This window comes from Polypterus senegalus, chromosome 17, assembly GCF_016835505.1.
Source record: "Polypterus senegalus isolate Bchr_013 chromosome 17, ASM1683550v1, whole genome shotgun sequence".
Taxonomy (NCBI): domain Eukaryota; kingdom Metazoa; phylum Chordata; class Cladistia; order Polypteriformes; family Polypteridae; genus Polypterus; species Polypterus senegalus.
In genome coordinates this window covers 2,072,714-2,095,825 of record NC_053170.1, presented here as the reverse complement: position 1 = coordinate 2,095,825, position 23,112 = coordinate 2,072,714, and the positions used below count along the sequence as shown (strand labels likewise).

The following is a 23,112-nucleotide window of genomic DNA, read 5'->3' as shown; positions in this document are numbered from 1 at the left end:
TCGGGAGGAAGCACAATATCACCAGTTACTGGCAAGCACTCTGACCCCGACACTGAATGGTGCAGCAACTTAAGTGTCACCTACTTGTGTGTTAATAATGAATTACAGGCTTAAATAACCAGAACAATAATATCAAAACGGCAAAATCTTATAAAGGAAGAAAAATAAGTGTGACGCACAGAAATGCTCGCTACTTTCCAATGACAAAATAGAGCAGGTTGATATCATGAAGTCATTTTGCTAGAGGTACTGCCTACGACAAAAAGAGCAAGCGGTGGATCGAGATGACCAACGCCATTACAATCCATATGGCTAACGTGTCAGTGGACAGAGATTGGTAACATGAACAGAAAGTGGAGTTGGTGTACAAAAAAATATTGACTATTTATTCCTTTGCCAAGACATGTTCTGTGCAATACAACTTTTGACAAGCACCTCTGGATATTTTACGAAGTCTAAATGCCTCTTTGGATGGTTGAAAATATGTTTAAGTTGTTTGCAAACTTTATTTAATAAAAATGTTCTACACTGTGACTGTAACTGTCATGCAGTGCGATTCCTTCTCTTCATTAGTGCCACCCCCTTGACAACTATCACTTTATGGGGCCATGCAAACCTGCATTGATATTTGTGAGCACATTAAAATGTTTTTTGTACAATTCTCATGACAGTGGAACAGGTTCTTCTTAGCCAGTCTACTGCAGTAATTGCTGTGGAAAATGAGGTTAACATCCACTCATGCATGGGAAAAAAAATACCGTCGAATACTGTGAAACTGGGATCATTTAGAAAAATACCGTGATATAGAATTTGGTCAAACCGCCCAGCACTAATCTTATCTACATACAGATTCCAAAAAAGTTGGGACACTAAACAAATTGTGAATAAAAACTGAATGCAATGACGTGGAGATGGCAAATGTCAATATTTTATTTGTAATAGAACGTAGATGACAGATCAAACGTTTAATCCGAGTAAATGTATCATTTTAAAGGAAAAATATGTTGATTCAAAATTTCACGGTGTCAACAAATCCCAAAAAAGTTGGGGCAAGTAGCAATAAGAGGCTGGAAAAAGTCAATTTGAGCATAACGAAGAGCTGGAAGACACATAAACACTAATTAGGTCAATTGGCAACATGATTGGGTATAAAAAGAGCTTCTCCGAGTGGCAGTGTCTCTCAGAAGCCAAGATGGGTAGAGGATCACCAATTCCCACAATGTTGCGTAGAAAGATAGTGGAGCAATATCAGAAAGGTGTTAGCCAGCGAAAAATTGCAAAGACTTTGCATCTGTCATCATCAACTGTGCATAACATCATCCGAAGATTCAGAGAATCTGGAACAATCTCTGTGCGTAAGGGTCAAGGCCGTAAAACCATACTGGATGCCCGTGATCTCCGGGCCCTTAAACGACACTGCACCACAAACAGGAATGCTACTGTAAAGGAAATCACAGAATGGGCTCAGGAATACTTCCAGAAACCATTGTCAGTGAACACAATCCACCGTGCCATCCGCCGTTGCCAGCTGAAACTCTACAGTGCAAAGAAGAAGCCATTTCTAAGCAAGATCCACAAGCTCAGGCGTTGTCACTGGGCCAGGGATCATTTAAAATGGAGTGTGGCAAAATGGAAGACTGTTCTGTGGTCAGACGAGTCACGATTCAAGTTCTTTTGGAAATCTGGGACGCCATGTCATCCGGACCAAAGAGGACAAGGACAACCCAAGTTGTTATCAACGCTCAGTTCAGAAGCCTGCATCTCTGATGGTATGGGGTTGCATGAGTGCATGTGGCATGGGCAGCTTGCATGTCTGGAAAGGCACCATCAATGCAGAAAAATATATTCAGGTTCTAGAACAACATATGCTCCCATCCAGACGTCATCTCTGCATTTTTCAACAAGATAATGCCAGACCACATTCTGCATCAATCACAACATCATGGCTGCGTAGGAGAAGGATCCGGGTACTGAAATGGCCAGTCTGCAGTCCAGATCTTTCACCTATAGAGAACATTTGGCGCATCATAAAGAGGAAGGTGCGACAAAGAAGGCCCAAGACGATTGAACAGTTAGAGGCCTGTATTAGACAAGAATGGGAGAGCATTCCTATTTCTAAACTTGAGAAACTGGTCTCCTCGGTCCCCAGACGTCTGTTGAGTGTTGTAAGAAGAAGGGGAGATGCCACACAGTGGTGAAAATGGCCTTGTCCCAACTTTTTTGGGATTTGTTGACACCATGAAATTCTGAATCAACATATTTTCCCCTTAAAATGATACATTTTCTCAGTCTAAACTTTTGTTCCGTGATTTATGTTCTATTCTGAATAAAATATTAGAAGTTGGCACCTCCACATCATTGCATTCAGTTTTTATTCATGATTTGTATAGTGTCCCAACTTTTTTGGAATCCGGTTTGTAATATCCACAGTGCAGGATATCCAGAGACGACAGATCACAGGAGCACACACGCATAACCGTACCTCTAGGGATGCGTCCAGTCCCTTGGCAGGAAGGGCAGTTGGTGCTGTTCCGCCCAATGATCTCCACGTAAGGTGTATAGTCACCTTCCACCTCATCACCATTACTTTGTTCACCAGTGTCTGTGCTGTTGCCCTGCTGTTCAACGATGGACTTTCTGTCACTGGAATCAGAACTCTTTGATAAGGATATGGAAGAAATTGACCCACCCATGATGGGACACTCTTGTCAGGTCGCCTGGAAGAGAGAAAGGAATACTTGGGCTAAAAAATAATTACAACTGTGGTCTGGTTAGAAGGCTCTCACAGTCAAACCGCCATGCAACATACCCTGTGGTTTAGCTAGAGAGCGTGTTGGACTGACAAATCGCCATTTTGTGGCTGCTAACGCTTCCTTTAAACATACAGTGAGCTGCTTTTTGGCCCAAGTTGCTGAGATAAGCTTCAGTGAACTGTGAACTCTGTCACCTACAAATTTGAACCGTAACTTACAGATGCTCCATACTTGGAGCAATGACCAAGGGTACTAAGCATTTCAGTTTGATACATTATGTGTATTTTATCTACACTACAAGAGATTTTTGTCTTGGTGTATAACTCGCATTATAATCCTAGGCTAGAATGACCAGTCACTTTATAAGTCAAGGCCAAATGGGATGCGTCCATCCTTAGGGAAGAGCACCCAGTGGATACAGACGAACATTCTTGACATTCTGCACATACTGCACCTCCATGATTAAAGCATCATCAGAGTGGCCAGTCATTAATCTGTAGGTAACATCATAGAGAAAGTGGCATAAATTAAGGATCACCCAAGTCGTCAGCCATGCCTTCCACGCACCAGCCTGGGTTCTGAATGCAGACGAGCCACCTGAGGATCCTCTCTTTCTTGCACAGATAACATCCCTTTAAGACACTGCTCATCAACTTTCATGTCCTTACTAAAAGTATCCATCCATCCATCATCCAGCCCGCTATATCCTAACTACAGGGTCACGGGGGTCTGCTGGAGCCAATCCCAGCCAGCACAGGGCACAAGGCAGGAAACAAACCCCGGGCAGGGCACTAGCCCACCGCAGGGCACACACACATCGCCAATCCACCTAACCTGCATGTCTTTTGGGCTGTGGGAGGAAACCCATGCAGACACGGGGAGAACATGCAAACTCCACGAAGGGAGGACCCGGGAAGCGAACTCGGGTCTCCTAAGTGGGAGGCAGCAGCGCTACCCACTGCACCACCATGCCTCCCCTACTAAAAGTATTTTTCTTTTAATTTGACCTGTGAAGCTTTTTGGCTTTGAGAGAGGGTGCATTTCTATTAGGACTTGGCACCAAGGCTTTGCTATTATTCAGATATTTTTTGTTTCTATGATTTATTTGATAATAAATACTGCTTTGTATTAAACTCCAAGACGTAGTCTGCACATCTTGGGCGACTGAGGAAATCAAGTAACCCAGGGCGTCACTTCTCTCACGCAGGCTCAGATGGCTTGGAAGGGACGCCTCCAATAGTGAGCAGCACAGGAAGGAGTAACACAATGCCAGTATGTGACAGTAAGTGAGATGATGGACTGGCCTGCTTGGTCTTCAGGGCACCCGTTTGCCCTCCTCCTGCCTACACTAGTGAGCCCCCATCACTCACAGCCAAGTGTTTTGTGCTTATGTGTCTGGTTTAGTAGGCCCGTTAAAAGCAAATCTACTGAGCTCCTCTCACCCCACAGTAATACAGAGGGTCGTGCATTTGTGTGCAATGGCTTTTTGTAAGTTTCTCTCATTTTAATATGAGTAAGCCACTCAAGTAGTTAGTATCAATTTCAACACCACCATTTCACACGTTATTAATCTATACTAATAAAAGGCAAAGCCCTCACTCACTCGTCACTAATTCTCCAACTTCCTGTGTAGGTAGAAGGCTGACATTTCGCAGGCTCATTCCTTACAGCTTACTTACAAAAGTTCATTTTGAGATTCTACGCGTAACGGTCATAACTGGAACCTACTTTCGTCCATATACTGTATACGGCCATAGCCTGCAGCTCGGTCGCCGTGTGAGGCGGAGTTGTGGCTGCCCATATAAGGCCTGCCGTCAGCAGCTACCCAATAGACACGCTGCCGTGAAATATTCGCGGGTGAAGGACTGTGCTTACAATTGAGAAGGCAGCAAAAGAATATGAAGCGAGTGACGCATACAAGCATATTCATAAGTGCAGCTACTGCGGAAACAAAGCACACGGTGTAAACCTAAAGTTTAAATTAAGTTCATAGACAGGCTACCGCTGGCGTTTGTCATGCCTACGACGAATACAATATTCACGAGATACAAGTTTAATGACAGGACGCAGGGTATAAACGAGACTTTTCATCACTTTGTAATGGAGTTAAAATTGCTGGTGAAGGACTGTGATTATGCAAACTAAGATGAGATGGTCAGGGATAGACTAGTGTTTGGCACAAACTCAGCAAAAGTGTGACAGAAACTTGGCGGGTCTGAGCTAACATTACATAAAGCCATGGACATCGCGAGATCGCACGAGATAGCACAAGCACAGCTGAGAAGCTTCGATGCATGTACTCCGAGCGGCTAACATCAACTGAATTTTGCAGGACTGGGAAAGGCAAACCCGTGCATGCAGTGTGTGACGTCTCAGGCACACTACTTCTCCGCTGCAAAGCGCGGGTATTTTGCTAGTATCCAATAAATGATTGGAGCCAGTTTTTTTTTTTCATTTTTTAGTCTACGGCACAGAAAATGAAATGCATCTCTCGTCGTCATTAGTCTGCAATTCCTCTGAACACCAAGCAATGGCCGACTCTCACGTACCGCCTGCCTCCTCAGCTGGGCTCTGTTGTGGAAAGCGAACATTTCAGCAAAAGGTCTAGCAGCAGCCGCAGCACCAGTTGAAAAGTGACAAATCATTACTCCCATGAAGACCAGTTAAGACAGGACATTGGTCTCCCATTTTGTGGAAAGTGTGTGACAAGCGATGACCTTTATAAACTACAACACTCTCAGTTCTGTCCTCGTCACAGGGGACTGTGTGACCTTCAGCGAGTCACTTTTCACTACTTGAAGCATACAAAACATCTTGGTATTAAAGTTATGTCCATGTAGATTGCATTTTATTGGCCTTCATTGCAGGAATATGCTACACAGTCAAAGTAAAAAGTACGTGAACCCTTTGGAATGATCTGGTTTACTGTATGAATTGGTCATAAAAAGTCATCTGATCTTCATCTGAGTCACAGGTCCTGATATACACAATGAGCTTAGGCCAATGACACACAAAACATTCTACTCTTTTATGTCTTTATGTTACAAACGCATTCAACGTTCACAGTGGTAGTGGAAAAAGTAAGTGAACCTTGGAATTGAATAACTGGTTGACCCTCCTTTGGCAGGCGCTTCCTGTAACTGCAGATCAGACCTGCACATCGTGCGTTTGGGGGGATTTTCACCCATTCTTCCCTGCAGGACTGCTTTAACTCTTCCATATTCTTTGGTTGTCTTCTGTGCACGGCTCTGTCTCTCTTCAAGTCATTCAAGAGGATTGAGATCTGAGCTCTGACTGGGCCGCTCCACAAGGCCGAGTTTGTTCTTCTGAAGCCATCGTGCAGTGGATTTGCTGCGATGTTGTGGCTCGATGTCCTGTTGCATCACCCAGCCTCTTCTGAGCTTAAGCTGACGGACAGACACCCTCACGTCATCCTGGAGAATTAATTGATAAACTTGATGATGGCAGGCTGTCCAGGCCCTGATGCGGCAAAGCAGGCCCAAATCCTGATGTTCCCTCCACCATACTTTACTGTTGGGATGATGGTTTGATGTTGATATGCGGTGCCCTTTTTACGTCAAATGAAGTTCTGCTTGTTCCTCCCAAATAGTTCAATTTTGGTTTCATCACTCCACAAAACATTTTCCCAGTACCGTTGTGGAGTGTCCAAGTGCTCGTTCAGCGATGTTCTTGTTTGATAGCCGTGGCTTCCTTCTTGGTGTCCTGCCATGGACTCCTTTCTCGTTCGATGTTTTGTGTATAGTTGACTCGTGAACAGAGATGTCAGCCAGTTCTGATGACTTCTTCTCAAGTCCTTTGCTGTCACTCCAGGGTTCTTCTTGACCTCATTGCTGACTCTGTGTTGTGCTCTTGGGGTCATCTTAGCAGGGCGCCCACTTCTAGGCAGAGCAGCCACAATACCAAACTGTCTCCATTTATAGACAACTTGCCTAACAGTAGACTGATGAGTATCTCAAACCTCGGAGAGGACTTTGTCACCCTTTCCAGCTGTATGTAGATGAACAATTCTCCATTGTAGCTCTTCAGACAGCTCTTTTGTGCGAGGCGTGATTCCCATCTGGATATGCTTCTTGTCAAAAGCTCAAACTTAAACTTTATTGTGTTTTTTTATTAATCAAAGTCATTCTGAGCCACCACACCTCTGAACTCGTCTCATTGAATGGACTCCACGTGTGCGAAATTCGGACTGCAATGAGCTTTTTATAATGTCTTTAGCTTAGGGTTCACTTACTTTTTCCAACCTTCAGTTTCACAGTTTGAATGATTTATTTGATACGGTCAAAGATTCTCTGAAAATCTGAGTATCTTGAGTTCTAGGAGACTGTGTGTGTTCATTATTGGGACTGACATGAAGATACAACCAGGTTTTATATGGGAATTAGACATAAATTGAGAGAATTCCTAGGGGCTCACATACTTTTTACTCTGACTGTAAACTCATTCACTTCATTGTTGTGTATTTCAAAAAGAGATGGTGACTCTCAAAGCCACCAAATCCAATTCGTGGACTGGGGAGATGGGAGTCTCTTCTGACAGCAACAAGCAGGAGTCACAAACCAACCATAAGTTAGCACAAGTCCACCACAGGGCCATGTGGTATAGCGCAGGGGTTCCCAAGCCTTTGGACGTCAAGTACCACCTGAGGTTCAGCGAGTTGCGTTGCGTACCACCCGCAGCTTGTTGAACGGGAGGGAGAGCTGTAAAGATCAGAGTTCGGGTCTAAACCGCCCTGAAATCTGAATAAAAGTTAAAGAATTGGAACAAATTATACATAAAATTAATGAAAAAATGTGTGCATGTACATAAATTGATAAATTCCGGCCCGAAACTAAATCCTGCCTTCGGCCTGTATGTGACGCTGTTACTGAAGACAAAATGGTATCGGCTTTGTGCTTAGATCTAGTGACTACGATGCGATAGAGCCGCCGGCAGTGCACGTATAACAACAAACGCGAGTGGCTTCTGTGAGGCAGAGTTACCGAAGACTAAATGTAAGTGTCGGCGTTGTGCTTTCATCGAGTGACCAAAAGCCCAAACAGTGAAGAAGCAGAAGTTGACTTCCACGAAACGGAATTACGGCAGCGTTAAATGTACTAAAAACCGATTCGAATAAATAGGTTTTATTTATTTAGATGACGAAATTTCACACCACACTAAATTTGGGAATCCACGTATTATTGTATTCAAACAGTTTCATTGGTTTTTGCTCACAACAGGCTTGTCATAAAGGGTTTTGCACAGATAAATTTAATTTCAGGGACCGCGATGCGTTCCACCAGTGGTTCACGTACCACCGTTTGGGAACCGCTGGTATAGCAGGTCCACAGCTCCCGTCAAAGGCCAGGCTTAAATAAATAAGCACCGCGCTCACGGCTTGGTGGTTGTGTGGCTGAAGCGGTTCTCGGGGAGATTCGCGACATGGGCATTTCTCACCTAAGTGCACAGGTGGGAAACAGTCCGCATCCGTGATTGTTCCTGGGGCTGCTGATTTGCCACAGCTGCCATGCCCTCTTGATAAATAGAAGAAGCACGAGTCGGCTAAAAGGGGAAAAGAAAGAATGGACGGGTGGTTGCAGGAGAAAGGAGTGGAGAGAGAAAGCGAGCGAGTGCAGGCTTGCCTTGCAGCTGAACAGTGAGCCTGGGTGTTGGGCCAACACCCGGGGAATAGTAGTAGTGGTCACGGAGCAGGACTGACCGGAAGGCGGATGACTCTCTGCGTAAGGCCTCGGGAGTCGTGGGCACCCTGGTCGCTGTGGGTCCCAATTCGCTGTCAGGAGGAGCCTACCGGAGCCAGGGATCGGAGAGGCGAACTGAACAGCTGAAGTAGGCAGAGTGAAGGTCAGCTGCAAGAAGGGCGACTCGACTGTTGAGAAGCCCAGACGGGGGAAGCAGGGGAGCCGCCAGGTAAAAAGTCACCGGGCTTCCTGCAGTATTTTAACCTCGTTGTTTTTAAAGGATTGTTTTCCTATTTATTGGTTTCAACCTCCACGTGTCACACCTGTTTTTACGGTTTATTTATCTGAAGACGTTTGAAGGCACTGCACTTGATTTCATTTGAACATTGTGTTTAATAAAAGCACTTTACACTTTTGCACCATCCCCTTGCTTTGTTGCGCCTCACTGCTAAGCTCATCGGTAACATTACCGACGGTGTAGGGTTCAAGGGCTCCCGGACAGATGATGGGAGCATGCAACCAACCCGCAGCGTCACAGGCCAGTCCAGGATCAATCTGATCACAAACCAACCTTTAAAACATTTCACCAAGTCCCCAAACACAACTCAAGGTCGCACCACGAGGACATTTTCTAACTTACTTCATGCTAATCATTAAACTGCACAGGTCCAAGTGCAGCTCTACACTGTATGTTTGCATTTTAACAGTTCACTCAATAACTATGTTAATTATTGATTTTGTACTTTTGTTTTGTTGGGCTCATCTGTGTGGTGCTCAACACAAAGTCAACCTTAACACACCTGAAGTACAAAAACCTAATCAACCAGCTGGCTGACTTACATTAAGGAGACGAGCACAATTGGACTCTTTTGTTTATAAATCTATGAAGCAAGACGTACCAGTTTAATGTGCAAAGTGCGTCCGGGACAGGCGTCTGCAGGGAACTCCGGCTGGACTGCGAGTTACATCAGGAGAGGATGAGGCCAACAGCTGAAAGAGAAGATGGAGAAAAGATCAAGCTGACAAACCACAAACCACTGAAAGTCCACAGCTAGAAACCCAATCTCCATGGCGCCATGTTTCTCCGATCTGCTCCATCTCAGTGGTCACCTCCTCCACTCCTTTTTCTTTCACTTTCTCTGCACTGTCACATAGCCTAATGCAGGGGTGGCCACACTTTTTCGGCTTGCAAGCTACTTTTAAAATGACGAGGTCGAAATGATCTACCAACATTAAAGATATACACGGAGTATACTTTATACATCAAATATGTGTTGTCATACCTTGCATAACCGAATAACCTTTAGGGCACAATAACAATTCAATACATTTATTGTCCCTACAGTATTTGGATTTAATAATCGTCATGTGGGTGAAGGCTGACTCGCACAAATAAGTAGAGCCGCATAACGCAGTCAAGGAGGAAGCTCTTGGAAGGACTTCTTCTGCTCACCCTGAACGATGTTTCGGTGTGTCTGCCTTTGCTTTTGAATTCAGCCGAGTGAACAATGACGGCTGTCCGACTAACTGCGATTTTAGTTCCCTCTCCTTTCTCAGATCGCTTTTCGGAAGGACGTCAGTTTTTATGAACAGTTCCAAAGTGCCTTTCCACATTTTCCTTCTTAGGAATAGCAATGATAGATTGACAGATCAGACAAACGCACTTCGATTGTGACATTGAGAGAGAACAAAAATCCTCTTCCAATTGCACATCCAGCCCATAAACAATATATTTTTTTAAATCCCTTCTTTACTCGCTATAAATTGGAAGGCTAACGAGATCACAGCCGCAGTTTTGCAGTAACTCGCGTTTGATTGTGAGTGCGGGATGACCAGAGTGTTAGAAGAGAAGAGATCTCAGACTAGCCGCCCTGTATGTCAATCGAGTGGCAAATGTCATAGGGGGGATATATAGAATAACGTTTAAAAAATTTTTTTTGAACGTAACACAATCTACCGGTCGATGGCGATCGACGTCTTGGGCCTAATGTTTCATTTGATTTTCTTGAATGTCCGTGGCCTGTTGCGCCTGGCTGGATTTGACTCCCCAACCTTTTCCTTAGTAATGTTAACATTATGCTGTAGCAGTGCTACTATTAGTTAAAACTACATTTCCCAGCAGTCCCTGCAGGGGCTGTTGGGGTCAAAGATGGTCAGAGGGGTTTAAAAGGAGGGCAGGTGTCCGAAAGGGGAGAAGTGTTTTTTGTGTTTCGTTTACCTGTCGGACTGCCTTCTGTTAAGTAAACCGTGTCCTGGATTGTATTCGTTGTTGGGGTCTGGATTGTCTTCTGTGTACCTGTGTGTTGAGGACCGATTGTGGATTCATTGGCTTCCCCGCTCGTGAACCATCCATCCGTCTTCACCCTTACAGAGTCTACCGGTAGGACTGTTTTTTCATTCCCTTCCAGCGTGCAGATCTCTGGACTTATTATCGTCATCTTTCATTTAATCCGGTGTTGTTTCCATGGACTCTGCTGTGTGGAGTTGGTTGTCTTTAGATGTTTAATGTAATCTCGCCGTAGGGGTATAGGAGTGCTATTATTGTTTTCATTTATATTATTTAATTTCATTATTAGGTGGATTGGTGATTCTAAATTGGCCCTAGTGTGTGCTTGGTGTGTGGGTGTGTTTGTGTGTGTCCTGCGGTGGGTTGGCACCCTGCCCAGGATTGGTTCCTGCCTTGTGCCCTGTGTTGGCTGGGATTGGCTCCAGCAGACCCCCGTGACCCTATTCGGATTCAGCGGGTTAGACAATGGATGGATGGATATTCCTTAATTGCTGTTAGCTCACAAAGTGCTTTATTTTGTCTCTGTTTGCGAGTGTGTGCAGGTCGGGCCAAGGCTGGCAGCGTCCCTGAGATCCTCTATGAAAATAAATAAATCACCAACATCTTGACGGTGTGAATCTTAGCGGCGCCGGACCGCTACAAGGCTTTACTCCTTCACTCGCCTCCGAGATGCCATCTTCTGTCAACTCACTCCCCAGTCTTACTCATGAAGTACCACAGCTCACAATTAAACTGTGAATGAAGCCTCTCCCCATTTATGTTTTACCTTTCAGATATGATAAGCTTTTACTTAATCCTTTTTCAAACAACTCTGCTCTACCAATACTGCCACTAAAAGGCAACCAATCAGTTCCAATGGATATTCAGTTCAGTGGGTGACAGATATCTGATTTCATATCAGGACAGAAGAGGAGACAACAGAACAGATTATATACAGGTAGTGCCCACGTTACGGACATTCCGATATTCAAACGGGGCAGCAGCTGCTCTGGGGGACTCGACGCGGGCTCCTCAGTAACTGCCGCTCCGTCACCTTCAGCCTGGGGACGCTGCAAGCAGTGGGTGGACGGAGGCGGTTTCACTGCTCGTGTAGTGTAGTGTCCCTCAGGCGGCTCTGGTTGATGAATATGGCGCGGGGGGCCGTGCCTCATACATTCTCAAGTGGGCACCTGGGTGCGTGGCAAGCACTCGTGTGCAGAACGGAGGCTTGATGGGGCAGTTCGCTGCCCAACCACCACGCTGACTGGACGGAGACTGGATTGGGCAGAGGGAGGAGTTTCACTGCCCGCCCACCACACAGCCTTTCAGTGTCCCTCGAACGGCTGCCCTGCTCCTTCTCAGTGGGCGGCTGGCGATACTCCAAGCGGTGACCCGGTTGTGGCTGAACTGGGTTGGTTGGGTAGCACTGTAGTGTGCATTGGATGGCTGCCTGTTGAATGGGGGCGATTCACTACCCGCCTTTGGCCGCACCCTGTTCGTTCTCGGTGGGCGGACGCTGCAGGCAGCATACTGTATGCAAGTGGAGGTGACTGTGTGGTGGGCTGGTGGTGAACCCCCCCCCTCGCTGCTCCCATTCATTCTCAATAGCAAGCCTGCTTGTTACGCACATAGCAGGAAGTTGTCTCTTGTCAGTACATCAGACGTGTTGACGACGGGTGCCTTCCTGCTGTGATAGGGAGTACAATGCTGTGCAGAAGAGCTCATCTTAACCTTTTGTCTTCACCCTTCAACAATGAAGCACAAATCTGATGATACAGTAAAGAAGAGAAAAACCATCACCATGGAAAATAAAGTAGAAATAATAAAAAGGTCAGAGAGACGTGAAACTCCATCATTCATTGGCAGAGCACTTGGTTACAGTCGGTCAACAATAACATTTATTCAAATAATGGACCTGTTCTGACTTACGTACAAATCTAACTTGAGTACAAACCTACAGTCTCTAACTCGTATGAAACCCGAGGACTGTCTGCACTGTGTTCTTGTGTCTGCTTCATTGATTCACTTTATCAACCTGCTCGGTTAATGCAAAGGTCAATGCAGCAGCATCCGGCACAAAACAGAAGCCAGGCTCACTTACTTGGCGCCACTAACTAATTAAACATTAAATATTTGAGATGTGAGAGGAAGCTGGAGTCCACTGGGCACTGCCAATGTAAACAACAGTAGAACACGAGAGGCACATTAAAGCAGTTAGGATGAGAACAAGCTGTTCGGCCCAACAAAGCTCACCAACCCAGGATTCTGGTGCAGTGAGTCTGTCTCATGTCTGCTTCTGTCCACGGCTTTCTAACGTTTGTGAATTTCTTTACCCAGAGAAGCACAGATTCTTGGAGTAAACAGCCAAGTAGCGTGGTAGACAGTAGGACTTCAGGGACTTTCATTATTAGGAGAATTAAGTGGACAGGACTGGTGAGCTTGTTGGGCTGAACGGCCTGTACTCGTCTCATGTTCTAAAAATGAAGAATTCATTTGAGCTGGGATCCACTGTATGAATTTCCTCATCATAATTTTAAACTCTCCAATCATGTCACCTCATAAATCTCCTTTTGCATACGCCATCCAAAAAAAATATGACATCATACCATATATGAGGGGTCGCCAAGTCCGGTCCTGGAGGACCACCGTGGCTGCAGGTTTTCATTCTAACCCTTTAATTATTGAGTGCCGTGTTTGTGTTGCTAATTAACTTCTTGTTACTTCATTTTAATTGATTTGCTTTTTTAAGATTTGCTCCCCTGAATTTCTCCATCGTTCCTCTTTATTGCTTCATTTCTTTTCCTTAAATGGCACCCAAACAGAAATGACATGTGAAGTGAGGGGGGGGGTATTCTCCGTACGTCACTTAAATCATCCGAGATCAGCTGCCTCATCTTGGATGAGTGAATGCCGGTGAAGCTCATCCGTGAGAAGTCGGTTTTTCAAACGCAGCCGTGTAGTAGATTAGTCGAGCTGGATTTAATCACCCGAGATGATTGCGCGCGCCCGCGCCGATTGATAAGCACATATATATTGAGTCTAGAAAACATGATCTGCAAATCTTTGGTTTGCTGCAACAAAATAACGAAAGAACGGGCGCATTTTTTCACACAAGCGGCGTGGGACCTTTTACTCGAAGGATATGAAGAATTTCAAGAGTTAATACGCAGAAGGGGCAACACTGCAAAAGCAGCCCAAACCAGAAAAGACAGCTGGCAAAAAGTGGCCGACAATTTAAACGCAAAGTAATGTGCATTGTACTTACTGAATGAAGCGTTTCATTTCTGTAATGGAAGGATTTTTCTAAAGAGAGGGGGGGATCAAGAGAGCAGATGGGCGTTGGTCGCTCAGCGCAAAAACCAGCTTCAAGAAGGAAAAGTACTCGGAATATGGCCAGAGGGTCATGCTGACTTGTTTTTCACTTCAAAGGGCTTCACTACGCAATTCTTATTTTTGTGTGCCTCCTGGTACCAGGTGTCGTCATCATCAGGACCAAGTGCAAAACAACACCGCGTCCCGTGGAAAGGTGTGTGTGCTGAAACTAATCACTTCTGTATACACTGCTTACACGTAAGCCGCTTTGGGCAAGGACGCTCAATTAGTATATAAGGGAAGGTTCCGCCCTCAGTTTCTTTGGAGGCTCCACCGTGGGGACAGCGCACCGCCCGTAAATGAAGGGCAAATAATAAGTTGATCCTCTGACAAGACTGACAAGCGGGCCCCCTCAGTCTACTGGTCTGGGATGATGGCTCTGTGCCTTTTCATATGTTTGTAAGTATTGCTTTGTTTTGTATGTCTGCATTATATTGCATTAGATGTGTTTGATTATTATAATTAATTAAGTAAATAAAATAGAAGTATTGGACCTCTTCTCTCTGATTCTTTGCCTACTTATGTTCATATCCCTGGAACCATTTTCCCGTAACAAAACATTTTGGCGTCACTTGCAGGATTTTGGGGAATCTGGTAAAATATTGAACTATTGAGTGAGGCAAAAAGAAATCAGAGATGTTTAAGAAGAAGAATAAAGACCCTGAGGCAGCTCCTTTACCTCTTCCCGGTTGGGAGGAAACGGTGTGGGAAGACTGCGCCAGAGAATTGAGATGTGGGGGGGGATTAGCACAATATTGGCAAAGTTTAGGCCCCCCAACACCAGTGAATGTACTAGCCGCTTAAGAAAATGCAAATGGACTTGGTGGGTGCGTTAGGGCGGCCTCGATGGCCGAATCCCAGGTAGCTGTATTATTGCCGCGGGTACAGCGGGCCGAGGGGATGACGGAAAAGGCAGCCTTATGCATAGCCAAGATAAATACCTGGCTAAAAATTTGCGAGCAGCTAGCAGTACTCGTAGCAATGTATAAAGAGAATGCCATATAGAATAAGCAACGATCGCTCAGTGTTATAGTGTGTGGTGGCGCAGTAGTTAGCACTTATGCCATGATTCGAGTTTATTTGTGATTTATGTTGAAGCTTACATGTTGTTTGTTTTGAGTTAATATTCTCAATGACAGTTTAGTCTTTTTGACGAGAGTGCCGTCTTGCTGTAGTATCGAACCGCGTGATTTCTTGATAGTTGGATTTGCCCTAATTGGCGCAGGAATGGATCGCCACGGAAGCAATTCCTCGTTGTCACCGAGTCATTTCGCCAATGGAGTCTCCTTGATCTAGAAACCAGCGCCGTTTCGAGCTGAGTAGAATCGTGTTAGAGTTAACATCCGTTAACGTCATGAGAGGCTGTTTTATATTATAGTCTGATAAGTAAAGCAGCCTTCAGAAAAATGTAGGAGGATAGCACCAAAAAGAATAACAAGCGTTGAGAAGAATATAATGCGAAAAGAAAAAGTGCACTGTATTTAACATCAAAGGTACCTGGCCGCTAATGTTTGTGTATATGAATATGTCTGTGCTGAACTTATTCAATGTGTGTGCCTGTATACTATGTGTATGCCTGAGCATTAATTGTTCTCTGTGTGTGTGTAAATATGTTTGTGCTAAAAATGTGTGAGCGTGCCTGTTGTTTGTTCTGTGGGTGCGTGCGTGTGTTTGGGAGTAAGAAAGCAAAAACATGGAGACTTCTGGGTAATGTAGTTCAACTATGATTTGCTGAAGCTGCCGTGTGCATATAAACGCCCAGAGCTCTGAGTAAATATGGGTTAAAATAAATGTGAGTATGAGTAACATTTGATAAAATGAAGAATGCAATCACTTTTAGTAATAAGTGATAATAAGTAACAAAACTGAGGTAAAGTTGAATGTGTTAAAACAATGGTTTTGGGTGATTTTGTGTATGTTATATAGTGTATTAGAGGGATCCCTATGTGTGTGTATGTTAAATAGGTTTCAGTGTGCTTAAAAGAATGTGTAAAAATATGTGTTGTTTGCAAGAATTAAATAATTGGTATTATTGTGAATGTAAATGTTGAAATTAAAAGAGCTCTTAATTCTAAATTAAAAAAGATTTGAACAGGTGGTGTAAAAGGTCTCCAGATTAAGCATATTATATGAGCACCCCTTTTATTTGAGTACTGGCCAGACTCTGATAAAAGGGAGGATTTTAATTAAAATGAGTAAATTTCGATTGAAGGAGACATTCTTTTACCAAAATGAAGCAGGTTATTGGTAATACTCCTTTCAAAGCCTATGTTGATTAGTGCTGCTTAGAAAACAAAATTTACTGTATATTGAGAGGCAGAGCACAAGGAAAGCTGCTATAATGTGAGGGTTACTTGTATGTGGTAATGAAGGTAAGTGTAAGTGACAATATGGTGTGCATTTGTTTGGTGATGGTCAAATGCGACAATGGTATGAAGAATGGCATGTGGCAGTATAAAACAGCCAATGCCAAACTGTAAGTGAAAGAAAGGGAATAAGGAGGGTTAACTAAGAGGAAAACAGACTGCTCTTTGGAGTCAACATTCTGAAAGACGTGTAATAAAACATCTGGAAGATAACAATGAAAGAATGTGCAAGATCAACTGTCTTTGACAGAAGGTTATGGGGAAAAGAAAATCAGTGTATATAATTGAAGTAGATTTGAAGTATTTTCTTAGTTTACCTGATAAACAAGTGGGTTCTTCATTCTAAATATGGGTAGAAATGTGCAAATTTCTTAGAGGGCTTTATAGTAAATAAAGACACATTTTGCATTATAGGGCATTTTGATATATTGATTTCTTTCCTCATTTCCTTTGTGTGTAATATTGACATGTTTGTGTGAAATACAGTGGAATACTGGGATCACAACAAAACTAATGGAAGGCTCACTTTTATACATGTATAGAAACTTTAAAAATGAACACCTTGTGTAAAAAGAAAAATGTTTTAGGACTTTGCATAACTGAACAATGGTTTGTGATTAGATACATGGGGGAAGAAGTGTGGAGCCTAACTCTTTTGTTATTTAATGTCACCAAGGAAAAGATTAAGAATTTACCCGTCTAGATTGTGGATTTCTTTCTTGACTCTGCTTGATATGTTATGTTTAATTTTGTTTAAATTTTACATTTTGAAACCAGTTTAAATCTTGGAACAAATGCAGATAATTTGAATATTATGTCAATATTATTGGGACCAATTTTTGTAATGATTTATTATTGAGTACTTTTCCTTTTGTAATACATTGATTGACTTTATTTTAATAATGACTTGGGACATGTTTTTTAATTGAGTGGAAATTGCAACGCAGCCAAACTGGAAACAGCTATAAAGGAGGACTTGAACTTTGTGCTTATCAATCTAATTTTTACTCTGACTGTTTAAAGACAAATTGACTCAGACAAGCACAGACTGGATTGAACTGACCATTTGTTTCACTGCTAGCAATATTTTTAATAGGGGTACCCCCAACGAAACAGATCTGACATCTTATGACATATTGTTTTTTGGATCCATAAGTAGCTACCAATGAAGAATTAATATGCTGACTATTTAAATGAGCGTTTTTAAGTCTTTACATCTGCAGGTGAAAGCTGTTTTTTCCTAGTGCATCGTAGATGACAGCATTTGAAGTTGAACCAGAGATTGGGCTGTGATAAAGGTCTGCAGATAAACTAATTATCTGACTCCAAGGAGAACCCAGCCATACCAAAGAGGGAATCAAGTCATGAATCAGGCCATCGATCAGCTGACTACTGGACAACGACTTGATTCCAGTTCCAGACATCATGGATACCTGCTGCCAAGAGCTCAACTATGCTGGTGATGTTTGAGCCCAAAAGATCATCGTGGATTCCGAATCATAGATGACATCTGCCTACTTGGGTCCTTTTTGCTTGGGATGTTGGACCCCAACACCTGCTTTGGTCCTTATTAGAGAAGAAAATCTGTCACACTTTTACTCTGCAGGGCTCAATGTTCTTGCTGGAGCCTGCTTTGACTGTCCACTTGTTTGACAAATGGCAACATCTTTTGGGTTAAAAGTATTTGAACTGTGAAAGATATAGAAGGGAAAGCTAATTATTTGTAGACAAAGCAGAATATAGGGATTCCTAAATAATATGTATTTAATGAATGTTTGCATTAATGGGAATACTATATAATTTGTATTTTAGATAAATGTTTTGATATGCCTTCTGATATTTTGTATGAGATAATAAGTCACCTTTAAGGACCAATGATTTGGTTATTTGTAAAGTTAATCAGAATTGAATCTAATCTAACATAAGGGATCTATTAGAGATTGTTAAGTGATTGTCATTGAAGGGACAATGCACTATTACTAGTCAGGGTCAGTCCAGTTTAGATATTCTAGGTTATTGATTGTAGTGTTATAGCAAATAATGTAGAACTTTACATTTAGGTACATTTAATTAATTGAAAAGAATAATAGTAAGCATATGGGATGACACACATGACTAGTATTTTGGGGATAAGGGACACATACTATAGGTCAGGACATCTATAGCTTTTAGAAGAGGATAAAACAGTTTAGGCTAGCATGTTGATGGTGATACAGGTCAAATGATTAACATCATGGCTTGATGAGTATATGTGTTATGGAAATCAGTGAAATGAAGTAATAATTTGGCCCATAGGAGATGGAGTGTCCTATACATACAGAGTGTGAGGTCAGTGAATTAAAAAGCCCAAATGAAGTTTGAAGATCTCTGAAGATATGAATCCTTAATAAGAAGCTTGGGTACAACCCTTGAAATTGAAATTGAAATAAATGTGACCTCAAAAATGACCCAGTGATTTGCATTTTGGAAGTAGTGCTGACATCTTCCGAAGGGAGGATTGACACCTACTGTCCACAAGATGGTTGCATTAATGTGATAAAGGTGGCTCAAGGTTGAGACCACAGCTGGGTGTATATTTGGGCAATTTTATGAATGAGTGTATTAAGATGTGAGCATGGTGAGGTGTGTAAGGACTTTATCTCCGATTATCATTGTGCACAGCGGTGGCAACCTAAAACTGAGAACTTTTGAGTTATTTAAGATAAATATTTATGCCATCTGTATCATCACCAATAATATTAATTAGTATTAACTTTATTTGAACCTGGGTATCATGGGGGTTCATGTTAGTGAAGCAGAAATTACTCTCTTAATAGTACGTTGTTGCTTGTTACTAGTTTCCTAATTAGTTATTGCTAGAGTTGCTGTCAAACAGGTGTGCACCCAATTTCTTGAACCATGGACACCTTCAGTTAAAGATTTTATTCTTTTCTTAATGACAATGTGGATGATGAAATACCAAATCAGAAGAAACTCCTTGGGTGAAGTGCTAGTAACCGCTCCCCAGGAGGTGACCCTCTACGTGCAAAAGTACCTGGGTTGAAGAAAAATTGTAATTTCACTGGAAAAATATTTCTCCAAGCGAAGAAAAAGCATTTATTATGGACAATTGTTTTATTATTATTGCTTTAATGACTATATTTAACTGTTATGTATTTTGTGCTTTACTAAAAATTGCAATCAGAACAAGAAGGGCAAGAGCGCTGGGTTTGTGCTGAGCGAGGGGCCGAATGTAATGGAAGGATTTTTCTAAAGAGAGGGGGGGATCAAGAGAGCAGATGGGCGTTGGTCGCTCAGCGCAAAAACCAGCTTCAAGAAGGAAAAGTACTGGGAATATGGCCAGAGGGTCATGCTGACTTGTTTTTCACTTCAAAGGGCTTCACTACGCAATTCTTATTTTTGTGTGCCTCCTGGTACCAGGTGTCGTCATCATCAGGACCAAGTGCAAAACAACACCGCGCGTGGAAAGGTGTGTGTGCTGAAACTAATCACTTCTGTATACACTGCTTACACGTAAGCGCTTTGGGCAAGGACGCTCAATTAGTTCCTATGTGTCAGATGAATTATTATTTAATATGTCGTAATTCCAGATCAAACGTGAGCACAAGGAGAACATGAGAACAGGTTAAAGTGAAGTACAAGAATATACTTCAGACTGGTAAATATTGGTATATAACTATTTAAAGAATTGTTGACATAAAGAATCATATATAATATAAAAAACATTCATTTTAAAGCTAATAAGGCAGACAAGCAAAAAACAGGTGGAGGTCCATGCGGTCCAGACCTAACCCCTGCAGGTGAAGGGGCCACCGACTGTTTCTCTGCCCAGGGCCGCCACGAGCTTAGAGCCGCCCCTGATCATACATCCTCCCTATGGCATTTGCCACTTGATTGGCATACAGGGCGGCCACTCTGAGATCTCTTCTCTTCTAACACTCTGGTCATCCCGCACGCACAATCAAACACACGAGCTACTGCAAAACTCCGGCTATCTAAGTGATCTCGTTAGCCTTGCAATTTATATCAACTAAAGACAGGATTTAAAAAAAAATTAAGTTGTTTATAGGCTGGATGTGCAATTGGAAGAGGATTTTGTTCTCTCACAATGTCACAATCGAAGTGCGTTTGTCTGATCTGTCCATCTATCATTGATATTCCAAAGAAGGAAAATGTGGAAAGGCACTTTGGAACTGTTCATAAAAACTACAAAACTGACTTCCTTCTGAAAAGCGATCTGAGAAAGATAAAAGGAGAGGGAACTAAAATCGCAGTTAATCGGACAGCCGTCATTTTTCACTCGGCTGAATTCAAAAAGCAAAGGCAGACACACCGAAGCATCGTTCAGGGTGAGTCAGTCGATCATTAAGCAGAAGAAGTCCTTCCAAGATGGAGAGATGATAAAAGAGGCCTTCGTTGAGGCAGATGGCGAGGGAGAAATTCCTGCTGAGAATTCAAGACCCCTAGCCGGAGAGAAAGGAGTTTCTCCTCGTCGTTAAACATGCAGAACACAAGAACTTAATAACGATCAATGGCCGCTAGACTTGCCATTTTTTTCCCATCTGACCAACATGTTGAATGAGCTTAATTTATAGCTGCAAGGAAAAGAGAAAACCAATCTGGTCAATGATTAGCTCAGTTAATGCTTTCAAACGAAAAATGCAACATCTGTCCTCAAAGCTGCAGCACCTTGATTAGGAGAACATCGAAAACCTCACATCAGAGCTGGAGACGCAATGGAAGGCGCGTGCGCAACTTGACAGCATCCGCTACACACAGCAGATTGAAAACTGTCTGTCAGACTTTATCATAAGGAAAAAAAGTAACGAGTCGAGTGTCGACCAATGGAGCGGAGTAACACAAATGTACTCAAGTAAAAGTAAAAAGTACGGTGCAGTAAAACTACTCTTAGAAGTACAATGTTTTAAAAAGTTACTCAAGTAAGTGTAACGGAGTAAATGTAACTCGTTACTACCCACCTCTGATACTCATATATACCTGTATGTGTGTGTGTGTGTATATATATATATATATATATATATATATATATATATATATATATATATATATATATATTTATTATGCTAGCCAACCCGCGGCGTAGCATACGCCGCATAATCAGGCCGCTGTTTAAATGATTTTTAAGCACAGAGGGAAAAATAAACATTTGAAAAATCCGTAATTTAATAAACCACCAAGAAAAGTAACATTGCAACAATGCACGCTACGAAGCAACATACAATTGTCCGTGACTGAAAACCAAAGTGAAGGACGGGGTTGAACGGCGCTCGTTCAGTACGCACTGCCCGCTTATGTGCCCGCCCCCAACTCCATACCTGTGTACAGTCCACACGCACCTGTGAGTCACGTTGACTGTTAATTTTCCAAACACCGTCTCAGTCGGTTTCCACGTTGATTTTTCATTGTTCTTTGCGGTTCCGGCTGCTTTTTTTTTTATATATAATCCACCCGACCATGGGGGGGCTTTACAAAGGGCAGGGATGTAATCAGTGCGAGCGTATCACCCGCACGTACGGGGAATTTCTCATTCGTGGGGAACAATTGGAAGCCACGGTCTCCATCACGAATGGGGTTCAACGGCTTACGCACGGCTCCCCGCGCCGGGTAGACACACGTTGATCCATTCAGTGTAGCGCGCGTGCAGAACCGGACATACAAGTGCATCACAGACCTGTTAATGCTCAATCTCACATGGCTGAAAGCCACTTGTCTCTCTTAAGAATTTGGACGCCGACTGCTGTTGGGTCGTGTAACTATTTGGCAGGCGGGAGTCTCGTTCGTTTTCGGAAATAACCAGCCAAATCGCTCCACCAACTAAGAACTGCCATGCACCACCACCCACAGACTCGAGAAAGAGCTACCAATCTGTCAATCCTGTGCGTGTCCGGGCCGGGTGAGGTTTCCCGTGTTGAGTCAAATGAAGCGAAAGACTTAACACCTGGTGGTACCCTTCCGTCAGTTCCTTTAAGTTTCATCTTTGTAACCATACTCCCCCCTGAACCCAAAGACTTTGGTTACGCGGTTGGCTGCCCTGTTGTGGGGCCTACATTGGTGAAGCAGGTGAGACGGTAATGAAGCAGAGGCACAGGGCTTATTGGTTTTTAAAGACTGATTGCTTCATTGGGTTTTAACCAATGCACGGAACGAACCAACACACAATCGTCCGTGCAGCGCTCAGGATGGAACGGGAGGAGAGGAGAAGGACATCCACTCCGCTCCCTCCGTCATGCTAGTCTGCTGATTTCTCGTTCAGTATACACTGCCTGCTCTTGTGCCCACCTCCAATTTGTTACTTGAGTTGTCGTCTTTGTACAGTTCAGATGCACCAGTGACTCACGTAGACTTTTCATTGCTCTGTGCGGTTTTGGCTGCCTTTCTATATATAATCCACCAAGACACCCGACCACGGTGGTAGCGAGGGCGGTGTGTACAAAGTGCAGGAGCATCTAAGACGACGCATGTTTGTCGCGGATGCGAATTGCTGTATGTAGCATGTAAAACAGTTTTCAATGGTGCACGTGGTCGTACGTCATAACCGAAAACTCGGTTTGTAAAGACTGCTCACTTCATTATGTTTTAACCTCAGTTGTAAAGGAACGTTTTAAGGATCCCATGGGATACCCCTCGCAAAACAGTTT

The 23,112-nt window shown here is 43.2% G+C and overlaps 1 protein-coding gene across 2 annotated transcripts in view; it reads right to left on the bottom strand.

Moving 5' to 3' along the window:
- Window positions 1-23,112, bottom strand: part of tmem106a (transmembrane protein 106A) — a 61,918-nt gene that overhangs the window by 26,055 nt on the left and 12,751 nt on the right. For both annotated transcript variants that reach the window (XM_039740692.1, XM_039740693.1), the window contains exons 2-3: window positions 9,349-9,439; window positions 2,483-2,717 (exon numbers count right to left, since the gene is read on the bottom strand). In XM_039740692.1, coding sequence (XP_039596626.1) covers window positions 2,483-2,693 — 211 coding nt within the window. In that variant the 5' untranslated portion in view covers window positions 2,694-2,717; window positions 9,349-9,439. The remainder of the gene's footprint in view (window positions 1-2,482; window positions 2,718-9,348; window positions 9,440-23,112) is intronic.